The sequence below is a fragment of the Thamnophis elegans genome, chromosome 5, assembly GCF_009769535.1.
Source record: "Thamnophis elegans isolate rThaEle1 chromosome 5, rThaEle1.pri, whole genome shotgun sequence".
NCBI lineage: Eukaryota > Metazoa > Chordata > Lepidosauria > Squamata > Colubridae > Thamnophis > Thamnophis elegans.
This window is the reverse complement of record NC_045545.1, coordinates 80,074,684-80,087,672: the sequence shown is the minus strand read 5'-3', so window position 1 is coordinate 80,087,672 and position 12,989 is coordinate 80,074,684. Positions and strand designations below refer to the sequence as shown.

The 12,989-nt window shown below is 40.4% G+C and overlaps 1 protein-coding gene across 1 annotated transcript in view; it reads left to right on the top strand.

Moving 5' to 3' along the window:
• The window catches only part of NFATC2 (nuclear factor of activated T cells 2), a 163,593-nt gene that overhangs the window by 93,246 nt on the left and 57,358 nt on the right, over nt 1-12,989 (top strand). The window contains 4 exon segments of the mRNA XM_032218150.1: nt 11,178-11,227; nt 11,979-12,024; nt 12,027-12,089; nt 12,092-12,103. Coding sequence (XP_032074041.1) covers nt 11,178-11,227; nt 11,979-12,024; nt 12,027-12,089; nt 12,092-12,103 — 171 coding nt within the window.

Genomic DNA, 12,989 nt, shown 5'->3' with positions numbered 1-12,989 from the left:
TGGAATATATTCTGCAGGCAGTTAGTAACAAGAGTTATGTTGTATTCTTGCAAAGATATATGTATATCAGAATTCAAAGTCTAAGTTAGCATTTAGAGTGTTTGGTATTGGTTATAATGTATGCCTATATAATCGGTAGCTCTCAATATGTGCAGATTATTATCGCTGTGATTAATTATAGCTGTCCAGCTGTTTCTAGGACTAGAGAAATCCCTAAGTTTGAGAAATGAAACTTAAGAGAGGGGAAGCATGGGTGATGGCTGGAATGTTGGACTAGATTAGGGATTCCCAGTTGTGGCAACTTTTAGACACATGAACTTTAAGTCCCAGAATTCTCAGCATGGATGGCTGGGTAATTCTTGGAATTCTGCGAGTCCACCTGTTATAAAGTTGCCAAGACTAAGAACCCCTGGACTAGATCTATGAAAATGTAGTATTGAATTAACCAAGGGACTGCAAAATGCATTAGCTAACTTTGAGATATTTGCTATCTACCTAGATGATGAATTGCTGGGATGATAACTGGGAGGGGAGATAGAAGAATTTTGCATGCCAATTTGTGCTTGTTCAAACTTGACTGAGATAAAGAAGCATAAATCATTGAGAAATTAAATTAAATGTTCACCGAGAGCTTGGCAGTTAAGTGGATTCCTAATGGGCTTAAAATAATATTCAAAGAATGCTCATCAATGGATTCTTCATCAGATTGGAAAGAGGTAATAAGTGAGGTGCACGAGGATCAGTCCTGGGTGTTCAGTGTTTTTGTTAATGAAGAGATAAATAGAATGCTTATTGAGATTAGCAATGGATAGAAAAGGTTATGGATAACTGTTGCATTACAAGACAGAAATAACATTTACAACCATTTTGTTACGTTTGCAATGAATCCGTTTGAAGGAAAAGATGCATGTATTCAGGTTTCAGGAACTATTATTTGCATTCTTTTCTGCATGGTAGACTCAAGCATTACATTCAGTGCTTTCTTAAAGATAAAGGATTTCAGTGAAATTGATGAGAGAGAGAGAGAGAGAGGGAGGGAGGGAGGGAGGGAGGGAGGGAGAGAGAGAGAGAGAGATGAGAGAGAGAGAGAGAGAGAAGAAAGAAAGAAAGAAAGAAAGAAGAAGAAAGGAAGGAAGGAAAGGAAAGGAAAGGAAAGAAAGAAAGAAAGAAAGAAAAAAGAAAGAAAGAAGAAAAGAAAAGAAAGAAAGAAGAAGAAAGAAGAAAGAAAAGAAAGAAAAGAAAGAAAGATGCATGCATTCATACCGGTAGTTATGTTTAGGGGATTACAAACTGAAAAAAACAATTAATGAAGCTGGATGTTTAATTTGGAGAAAAAAATGACCAAGGAGAGTTATGGTAGTACATTTGGAATATAAGAATGCCCAACATGTGCCAGAAAATCAAGATCTGTTTGTCTCATTCTCAGTACAAGATCCAAAATAGTGGATTTAAGTAATAGGAGGCAGGTGTTAATGAATATTAGAAAAGTAAAAAAGGTGTTTGATATTGGAATCAATTATTCAAAGTGGTATTAGACTCTCATTTAATGTGTTCAGGTGAAAGCTGGATCTCTGATCTGGGGTTGCTTTAAATTGTATTCCTGCATTGAGCAGAAAGTTTGATTTGATGGCTTAAGCAACTTCTTTCACCTCTAAGATTCCAAACACTTCAAATCAAGAAGCATTGGCTACACATTGCTTTGCTTTCTGTAGAAAACCCAGCACAATGTTCATTCAAAGTAGGAAGTAATAGATTACAGGAAGACTCTTCCCCCCCCCCACTCTCCCAAACAAAGCAAACCTGATTTCAAACAGCCTCCTGTTTTGCCATAGATTTAGAGCTAACATTCAGAGATGTTAAGATGAAACACAAATATTGACAACTAAAATTAGGGCTTGTACACTCAAGATTATAACATCATATTAGCAAGACAGATGGAACATGATATACAACTAAAAGGCCAGTACAATTGCCATGAGATTATTGCCTTTTTATGTACAAGGCTACCATATTTAAAGAACCAGGCTTGTTTCAGCTATGCTAGGGAAACATTTATTTCCCTGCAGACATGGGCCTATGCAGGTAAATCATCGTCATTAGAACATTGTACAGTGAGTAAACAAAATGCTGATCAAACAGGGGAAAGCTTTATTAATTTAATTGTGTATGTCTTCACCACCATCCCTAAACAGACACACAGTGTCTGTCTCCAGTGACATGGCTGTAGAATTAGGGTCAGTGTAAAGTATTATAAGGGGACGAAGTGACTCAGTGGCTAAGATGCTGAGCTTGTTGATCAGAAGATCGGCACTTCAGCAGTTCAAATCCCTAATGCTGCGTAGCGGGAGTGAGCTCCCATTATTTGTCCCAGCTTCTGCAACCTAGCAGTTTGAAAGCACATAACAAGTGCAAATAGAAAAATAGGGATCACTTTGGTGAGAAGGTAACAGCGCTCTATGCGCCTTCGGCATTAGTTATGCTGGCCATATGATCATGGAGATATTTTCAGACAGCATTGGCTCTTTGTCTTAGAAATGGAGATGAGCACCGCTCCTAAGAGTTGGGAACGACTAGCACACATGTGCGGGGGAACTTTTACCTTTATCTTAAATATTATCAGGTGGTCTGAATGAGTACTGAGATTGTCCCAAAGATGCTTTTTCCAAGGCAACTGGACTTTGTTTTTAATTTAAAAAAAACATTTTTGAGACAGGTGGTTTGAATATTTTAGGCTCATGAGATTTCTTAGTATTGTTTGAGTGGTTTGGTCACCAAATGAAAATCAAATGCTCTATTGCTTTAGGGTAGAGTATCATTTCATTTACAGTTCCTTGGTCTTTATATACAGCAGGCATTGAAATGTGTCTGCTGCTGAGGAAGGAAATGATATGGTGAAGTGGTGTGTGTATACCATTTTAGACTACATGGGAGGAAAGGAAGAGGTTTTCAGTGTTCTCATTTGCAAATGCTGACACCTGTTATAGCAGTTAGACTCATTTGGAATGTTCTCTTTATTGTACAATTTACTTAAGAATTGCAGGAGGATTTTGTTGGCTTGCTTGCTTTACATAAAGAAGGGCTTTAAAATGGCACTTGTTATCCACAGCCAAATAATCTTATGCATTCCTGTCGATCCAAATTCCACCACATTGTCTGTCTCATCTGTAATCCACGTGTTGTAACTCTTCCAGAATATCTGTGTACTATCTTCTCTCTTTTCTTGTTCCAGTTAAAATGGATCTAAATATATGCAATAGTCCTGTTCATTCCACACTCACTTTTCCTCCTTTCTTCTCCAACTTCAATTGCTTCCTGTAAAGTTGAAACTGAGATTATGAACCTCTTTAGATAAGACTGTTCTGTTTCTTCTCCATATTTCTAGCCTACTTTTAATCTATGAAATGCCTGGCATAGAATAAGTAAAAAAAATACGTCCCACAAAAACTGTTCAATTCAATGAGAAGAAATTAAATATGTTTAGATTTTTAAAAAATTAACCTTCATGAAATCCTGGCAACCATATGGATATATTTGTGTTGTTTTCTTATGAATAATACATAGAAATTTTTTGCGATTGCCTTATTCCGGGATGTGTTTATGACTCAATCCAGCCTACAATCTTGAGTTTTTCAGGTTGGATCTCATTCAAGTATCAACTAGGTCAAATCCTATTAATTTTATTGAAATCACTCAAGCTTAGATAGATGCTGCCACCTGCTGTGGGCTTCTTGGCTGCTGAAGTCAGACCTTCAAGAATTTTATTCACATTTAGGAGACTAGAAGAGAAAATGAAATGGTTTTCTTATTTTTTGACTAGGTGATGGAACAAAAGGCGATAAGTAGCATCTAATTCAATAAAGAATTTAGGACATGTCAGCGAATAATAAACCGTAAACATTTTCTGCTAGCCTAAATGAATGTGTGACTTTACAAATATGAATGAATGAATGAATGAATGAATGAATACTACATTTGAAGAGACAGAATGATGGATATGCCTGCTCCAGCCTGTTTTTCTTCCTTCATAAGTAGAAAGAGATGTTTTGCAATGTGGCAAACTTCTATCCAAAGAAGCTCTCTAAGATATTTAAATATTACATATACTGTAGATTTGCAAAATCACCAGGGGACAAGTACATCTTTAACAGTGGTAGCAGCTGTTTTCCAACCAGCAGGCTTACCATTGAGACAAATAGTGTTTGATAGTGCCCCAGTTCAATCCTTACAGTAATTAAGAGAAAACCTCTGAAACAGTTGGGTAGGTGTGGCTTCTGTCATCTTTGTCCTTTTTCATGACTAGCAGAAGGATGATAAATTGTATAAACTTGCTAACTCTGCAGATTGGCTTGAGGAGTTGCAAACTTGGATATAGTCGCCTGCAGCATAGAATTGTGCTGCTTGTTTGCTTACTGCGGGTTTAATCTTGGGCTTAAATATATTTCAGCTGTGTTTAGTCTAATGTGTTTAGTTTAGTCATTGAGTTGGCTGATTGTGTGCTAGAACACCTGCAATCAACCTGCGTTGAAGGCTGCTTGTTCTCTTGAGCTGTGCAGCTGCTGTGCAGCTTCCTGAGGGTGTTTTGTAATGATGTTTCAGCACATCTGAAAAACTGTAACCCTTGTGTGTGTGAACTGAAGAACAGTGAAGGACTTTGTGCCTGTATGAACTCCCCTTGAGCAAAACTTCCCTTGAGTAAAGGCAGCCACCTTGGGGTAGTCCCAGAGATTCCTCTGGCTCAGTAAATCTGACTCATAACTTCTCCTTTACCTTTACCTTCTCTCGTTCCACAGATTATGCTTTCATTCCAAGCTTCTAACAATACTGTCATTTTACTTTCGTGTTATTTTCACTGAGTGGTTGTCCAGGCATATCAAACAAACTCCTTCCTTGCCACCATCTAAAAACATCTAGAGCTGGCTGAACTAAAATAGGAACCCAATTGCCCATAATATGTTCAATACCTACATTAGATGCAGCTTACTGTGCGTCATATTGAAGCTACAGGGAATGGGGAAAAAATGTACCTACACAAGGCAACCATGAAAGGAACAGAAGTATCCATTAATAAGTCCAGTCCCAACATAAATCTTGCTCAACTTAATCTTAGCTCCAAGTGTGAAGTGCGGTCTACTGCTTCCCCTCTTCTACTGCTTCCCTTCTTCTCTCATCTCTTGTTTCCACGTCTTCAGAGCAAATTGTTTTTATCTGTTCTTTGAAGCAGCCATCTTTTCAGGTTGCAAATGGAGAATTTTAACACAGGTCTGAATGCTCTTTGACAACAGAACATTTCCCTGCACTTGGAGTCCTCATTGATACTTGGGTTCTTCTTATAGATCATGAGTGTCAAACTTGTGGTGTCATGTTGCTGTCCTGTGACGTTTCACAATGTTTTTCCCTTTGCGGAGTGGGTGGGCGTGGCCTGTGTGTGACGCATCTGACCCGTGGGCCACTAGTTTGACACCCTGTTCTAGATGATGTTTTCTTTTAGGACAATGTCAGTTCTATCTGGGATCTAAGGTGATACAATCCAGGGACAAGCATACATTTTTCTGAAATGGCCCAGATTGAAACAAAGTTCTCTTCTGGGAATAAAAGGGTGCTTTTTTGGAGAAGGAGGTCTGGTCAGAGGTGGTATTCAGCCAGTTTCTGACCAATTTCTGGTAGAACCAGTGGCAGAAAATTTTTGAGTAGTTCACAGAACCAGCAAATACCACCTCTGGCTGGCCCCAACCCCTATCTATTTGCTGCCCTTGCACAGGAGAATGGAGCTGGAAAGCAGGTTAGTGGAGTGGGGTGGGAATGGGGATTTTGCAGTATCCTACCCCTGCCATGCCCACCAAGCCATGCCCACAGAACCGGTTGTGAAATTTTTTGAATCCCACCACTGGTCTAGTTGTATAGTTTTAGAATTACAGATGAACATATACTAACTGTACTGCATTTACACATCCATTCTGGTCAGATTCCTCTCAGAGTTTGAAGTTCTTCTTTAACCAGATAAGTTTAGTGCATTGTTTGCAACATACCACTATTTGTTTCACATTATTCAATATATACGGTATTTTTTCAGTATGGGGGCAGTTTGCACACTGGTATGCATCAATTGATTGAGAAGTTGCTCAGTGGATTGCACTTGTCACCAGCATCAAAAAGCAAATGAAACACAATTGCTAAAATGTGAGATGATGGGTTGTGCATAATTAAATCTTGTTTTGTAGAGTCCTTGGTGCTCTCTGAGCTTGATTGTTTGCTTACAGATTTTCCGTTAACTATCTTGTTTGGTAGTGAGTGGGGTTTTCTCCCTGTTTAGTATACATTAACTTACCCTGCCACTGTTGGTGGGGGTATAGTTTCTCAGTAGTTCCTTGATTGGAGTATTGCTTTCTGCATGATTGTTTGTCTCATGTTAATCCCTGCTTATCTAAATGCAGGCTGCTGGAGAAAATGCGTTTCCTTCTTAGCTTTTTGCATTGTTTCTTGTCCCCCATTTTCATAAACACTGATGATGTAGACCTAATCAAATAATGAAACATCTGCAAGCAAAGAACCAAGAACTCCACAGTTAATCCTGAACTACATATATTCTCTTCTGTTTTTAACTTTATTTTCTTCCAATGTTACCCTTATGAATATTTTCTATAGCTGCAGTTATTTGTTCTGGAATGGATGCCATAAACAGGACTAACAGCTACGGGGGGGGTGGGGGTGGGTTATTTTGAATAGTACCACTGCTTTCTGCTCCAACATAACTATTTTATAATCTGTAACTTCTAGTAATTTTATTTTTTAAAAAAACAGTAGCACTCAAAACATACATTTAACATTCTAGCATCCTATGCATGTTTAGTCAGAAATAATGTTCTGTGAATAGGTTCTGTGAATGTAAATAAGTGCATTTTGCTTAGCATCATTTTGTGAGAAAAATAACTTTAGAGTAAAGTGTTTTAGATAAAGTCATTGATTTATTTTTAGACTGTGCTAGAAAATATCCACCTCTTCATTAAGGTTGCTAGTTAAGTTAAAGCAGAATCTTGGTCTTTGCTAAGCTATTGAGTCTAATATTATGGCAAACATATTTGTTTTGTGTATCCTTATCAAATGCCATAAATGCTTGCAGTCTTCATGTTTGCAGCAAACAAAGAATGGAGAGTCTTGCTAGTTTTTTTAAAGTGTTTCAAGAATATTTGCTGTTTTGGTTCCTGAATCTTATTGCTTTAATTTAATTTAAATTATTGTCCATAGAATTTGATACCATGTTTCCCTGAAAATAAGACAGGGTCTTATTTTCTTTTGCCCCACAAAATATGGCCTTGGGTTATTATAGGGAGGGCTTATTATTTTCTGGGGCAGGTGAGAAGTGAGGCATACCTTTTACCTTTCCAGCTCCGTCGTGTTCCTCGCCATTGTGCTCAGGGAAGCGGCTGGTAAAAAAATCCCTTCTCGTGAGTTCAATCAAACTTCTTGAAGTCGTGAGAAGGTTTTTTTTTTTACCAGGGGCTTCCCTGAACACAATGGTGAGAAACGCGATGGAGCTGGAAAGGTAAGAGTGTGCCTCATGGCCCAACACCACCTCAATGGTAAAGACAGCCTGCCTGGTTCCCTTCCCCGCCGTCCCTTAGCGAGGGGTGGCAGGTGGGGGGGAGAAGCTGTCCCTTTAGTGAGGGGTGGCAGGTGGGAGGGGGAGAAGCAAGATGCGCCTCTACCTTTCCAGGTCCGTTGCGTTCCTTGTCCTTTCACCCAGTTCAACATCGGCGAGGTTTTTTTTTTACAAGGTGCTTCAGTGGGCGAAAGGGCGAGGAATGCAGCAGAGCTGTCAGGTCTCTGGTAGCGCTAGGATGCGCGGTCACGTTTCTCCAATGGGCAAAAGGGGGAGGAATGCAACAGACCTGGAAAGGTAAGAGGCACGCCTTGCTTCTCCCCCCCACCCCCCGAACTGCCACCCCTCGCTAAATAGCAGTAGACTTATATACCGCTTCATAGGCCTTTCAGGCCTCTCTAAGCGGTTTACAGAGAGTCAGCATATTGCCCCCAACAATCTGGGTCCTCATTTTACCCACCTCGGAAGGATGGAAGGCTGAGTCAACCCTGAGCCGGTGAGATTTGAACCGCTGACCTGCTGATCTAGCAGTAGCCTGCAGTGCTGCATTTAACCACTGCGCCACCTTGGCCCTAAAGGGATGGCGGGGAAGGGAACCAGGCAGGCTGCCTTTACCATTGGGGTGGGTGGTGTTTTTTTGCACGAGAAGAAGCAGGTGGGAGGGGATGATCGCATTGCTGGCCTGCCGCTGTTTTTGCGGCGGGCTCTTTTTGCGCAGGAGGGAAGGACTGGGGGGTGAAGCACTTTGCTTCGCCTGCTGCTGTTTTTGCAGTGAGCCCTCTTTTTGCCCAACAAGCTGTATCAGTAGGTGGTACGGAGACTTCAGCTTGTCCAGAATGCAGCCGCGCGAGCGATTGTGGGTGCACTCCCATTTCACCCACGTCACACCTATCCTCCGCGAGCTGCACTGGCTGCCCATTGGTCTCCGGACGCGCTTCAAGGTGCTAGTCGTTACTTTTTAAAGCCCTACATGGTATTGGACCTGGGTACTTGAGAGACCGCCTCCTGCCAATTACTATTAGATCCCATAGGCTAGGCCTCCTCCGAATTCCATCTGCCGGCCAATGTCGACTGGCAAACTCCCCGGGGGCGGGCCTTCTCTGTGGCTGCTCCGGCCCTCTGGAACGATCTCCCCGTTGAGATCCGGACCCTCACCTCCCTTCCGGCTTTCCGCAAAGCAGTTAAGAGCCAAGGTGGTGCAGTGGTTAGAGTGCTGTACTGCAGCCACTTCAGGTGAATGTTATCTGCAGTTCGGCGGTTCAAATCTCACCGCCTCAGGGTTGACTCAGCCTTCCATCCTTCCGAGGTGGGTTAAAATGAGGACCCAGACTGTGGGGGCAATATGCTGACTCTGTAAACCGCTTAGAGAGGGCTGAAAGCCCTATGAAGCGGTATATAAGTCTAACTGCTATTGCTATTGCTATTAAGACCTGGCTGTTCCGGCAGGCCTGGGGCTGCTAAATCTTTCAGCCCCATTCGAAGGGTATGACTGTTGCTGCTTTTAAAATGTGTTTGTCTTCTTATTTTTTATCTTCATTTGTACCCCCCTTCCCTTTTTGATTGTTAGCCACCCTGAGTCTCTCGGGAATAGGGCGGCATACAAATCGAATAAATCAAATCAAATCAATCAATGGTACAATAATGGCGGGGACCAGTTGCACACACACTTAAATAGTTGGGAGATGGCTTATTATGGTACATGCTCTGAAAAGCCCGATTGGGCTTATTAGCAGGGCATGTCTTATTTTTAGGGAAACAGTCATCCTTCAGTGTGTAGTAAGATACTCTAAAACAATTGCCCTTTGGTTGGTGGTGGAGAACAATGTTTACATTATCAACATAGGTTAGTTGATTATTTTGCCTAAGTTCAAATTACTTTGCAATCACTGCATCATAGTGGAGGGTTTTTTCTATTTGATATGCAAACATTTGAAAGAAATCACTAAATTATAGCCATCATTAAGGAAGACCCCAGGATTGGCGCCATAACAGAAATATGGTTATGACATTAAAAGCATCAAATTTTGTTAGTAGCATTGGTAGAACCAATGCGGAAGAGGCAGTTTCCCCACCCCCAAACTCCCATTCAGCATCAAGGATGTGAAAGTGTGTTTCATGTAATAGTGAAAGATTTGTGTAATTTTTTTACAATGCCTGTAATATGCTGACAAAGTAGAGAGGAAGGAAAGGAACTCATATAAGGTCTTTTGAGTTGCAAGGAAAGTTTGGAGGAACTAGGAAAGTTTTAGTTCAAGGAAGAAGCTAGCATTTGTGGGAACATCATAACAAGTTTTAACTTTGTTATGGCTGCTTGGGGCAAGATGCTTATCAGATTTTCCCACCTCCTCTAGTGCCAACTATGACAGATCAAGATATGGTATGGGTCTCACACTGGGAAAGATTGTGTAGCCAACAACTGTTTGTCCTTAGATAGTACAGTAGAAGCATCTCCACCTGGAAACATTTTCAATACTGGGCAGAAATATAAACATTGAAAAGCTTCTAGTTTTACTAAACCTATGTAATGCAATAGAATTGCTTAGGGTGAGAAATTAATAGCATTAAATCCTAAAAACAAAATTAGCCCTGTGCTTTCTGATATCTTCTGTATATATTTATATCCATATATCCAGGGACATGGTGGCTCAGTGGCTAAGCTGCTGAGTTTATCAGTCAAAAAGGTCGGCAGTTCAGTCAATTCGAATCCCTAGCGCCGCATAACGGAGTGAGCTCCGTTACTTGTCCCAGCTTCTGCCAACCTAGCAGTTCGAAAGCACGTAGCAAATGCAAGTAGAAAATAGAGACCACCTTTGGTGAGAAGGTAACAGCGCTCCGTGCGCCTTCGGCATTTAATCATAGTGGCCACATGACCACGGAGACGTCTCAGACAGTGCTGCCTCTTTGTCTTAGAACGGAGATGAGCCCCATCCCTAGAACCAGAAACAACTAGCCACATGTGCGGGGAACCTTTACCTTTATATCCACATACACTCAGTTTTGCAACTGAATTTAAGTTCTACATTAGTGAATTTTAATGTGGTATGTTAGTTTGGAAATTCAAAGAGTTGCCTTTTGCATGACTGACTGCAGTCAGATTCTGATCTTTGTAATTTGGAACTTCATCTCTATGATATATTTGTGAGCTGGTCCTGGTGGGGGAGGGGGAGGAAAGCAATTCATTCAACCTCATCTTTCCATGTGCAACATGCAATAATAAACTGGAAGCACCACTGAACACCATCGGCATTGACAAATTCACCAACAGTCAATTGCAAAAGGAAGCTTTACCTCAGACAATACCTCCTACGTCATCAACATCAGCATGTGCCTATCCCAGGTTCTTAGGATGGACTCAGTAGGTAGATTAAAATGCCAATCCATTCTGACATCTGCATGACTTTGCAATGAACTATAATAATAACCTATGTCTCTTTAAGGGTGGTTTAGGACAAATGTGCAAAAAAAACAGTACTTTGAACACTATAACATAAAAAGGGGTTGCATTCCTAATGACTTTATCTACATCTACATTTCTGGAACAATTTTCATGGATGACTTAATTTGTTTTTCAGATGGGCAGCAGGTTGGGAGATGGAAGCCACAGTGGACAAGACAAGAGCCAATCTGTAAGTTCACTCTGTTGCTAGCACAGAAACACAATCTTCCTCTTTCTATGAAAAAGAATGGTTAGTAAATTATGTCTTCTGTAATGCCTAACATAGGCCATAGTGAACAGGAATCTATTATTGTCCTTGTGTTGTGGATGAGATTCTCATAATAAAATAAATATTAAACTAATAGTATAAATAATGTTAAAATTATGTATCTAAGATTGAAACTTCAGATACTATATGTCAGGTCAACTATTTAAGGGGGGGTTGCTATACAGATAAACACATATGACTATTCATTTAATAAACTATTCAAAGTATGACAGGGCTGAAAAAAGGTGACATGCGATTGCTCCTTGCACTTATGACCATCTCAGTGGTCATGTGATCCAAATTTGGGGGCATGGAACCTACATGTTTTTATTATGGTTGTAATGTCCAAGGGTCACATGATCAACATTTGCAACCTTTCAGGGGCAAGCAGGGGATGTTGATTGCTTAATAGCTGGTCCCAGTTGTAGTCATAAGTCAAAGACTATTTACAAGATTATAGCCCAGTTGATCTCTCACTGATTGCAAAAATTAGGCCCTACCACATTTGAGTTGCAAAATCTGGACAAGCAGAAAATAGATGCAGAAAATGCATTTCCTGCCATCTGTGACATCTGGATTTTTGCAGATTAGATGCGTATGCCGTTATACTGAATTACTGACATTATTATACTATATGTCCCCACAGTTATTGTTGTTGTTGTTGTTGTTGTTTACAGAACATGCTGTTTGTAGAGATTCCAGAGTATCGCAACAAGCACATTCGTGTCCCGTTAAGGTGAATTTCTATGTTATCAATGGGAAACGAAAAAAAAGTCAGCCACAGCATTTATCTACCATCCAGGTAATTTTCTTTTATGGAAAGGGATTTGTAGCACAACATTTGTGGGAACACAGAACTATGGTATGGTAACTGAATAGCAGTACAATATACGTAAGGGCAATACAGTGTACCACTTGGATGGGAAATCACAGGAAATATCATGGTTGTAGAGCAGAAAAATTGAGAATGGTCTTGAAAGATATCACTTCCATTCTGAAAATGAATAGGTGTGGTCATGGGGCATCAGGAGTTAAGTTCTGTTCTGTTAAGTTAAGTTCAACTCAAAGAGGACATTACCTTCAAAACAAGGTGGAATCTTTTTAGATTAAGTTGGATACTAAGAGAAGAGCCTGGGATTTGTATTCCGAAACACTCTCTCAAGGATGTTTGTAAGTTCCCAATTTTGAGGAGCAACTTGTGCAATCATTTCCCTCTGGCTGATCATAGTTTTCTATCTTTCTTTCCACAAAGCATCTTTATTTATTTGTACATGCCATTTACATTAGCAAATTGCAAATTGTGACCTTAGGCAGTTAACAGGATAAAAGACCAAAACAAATGACCAATGAACATGATGTTCTTGGCCAGAGAGCTATCAGCTGCCCTTTAAGTAGGAGCCACAGTTCCAGATGCACACCTGCTATGTTTGAGGATGCTAAACCCATCCAGAATTTAAAAAATACAATCTCCATGTTTAGAGTCCCTTAAAAACTACTGGTGCTGGACCTTTCTTGAGTTGAGCCTTATAAACTACTTCTTCCCCATCCAAGTAGCCACGAGCTTCAGATGCTGGGAAAAAAGTCAACTTAATTAGCCTAGCATAGACCTCTAATCAGGATACACATTGTTGCTACATTAGTATTTTTTCTGGCAGTAGTCAATTTGTTGCTTACATACACAAAGATCA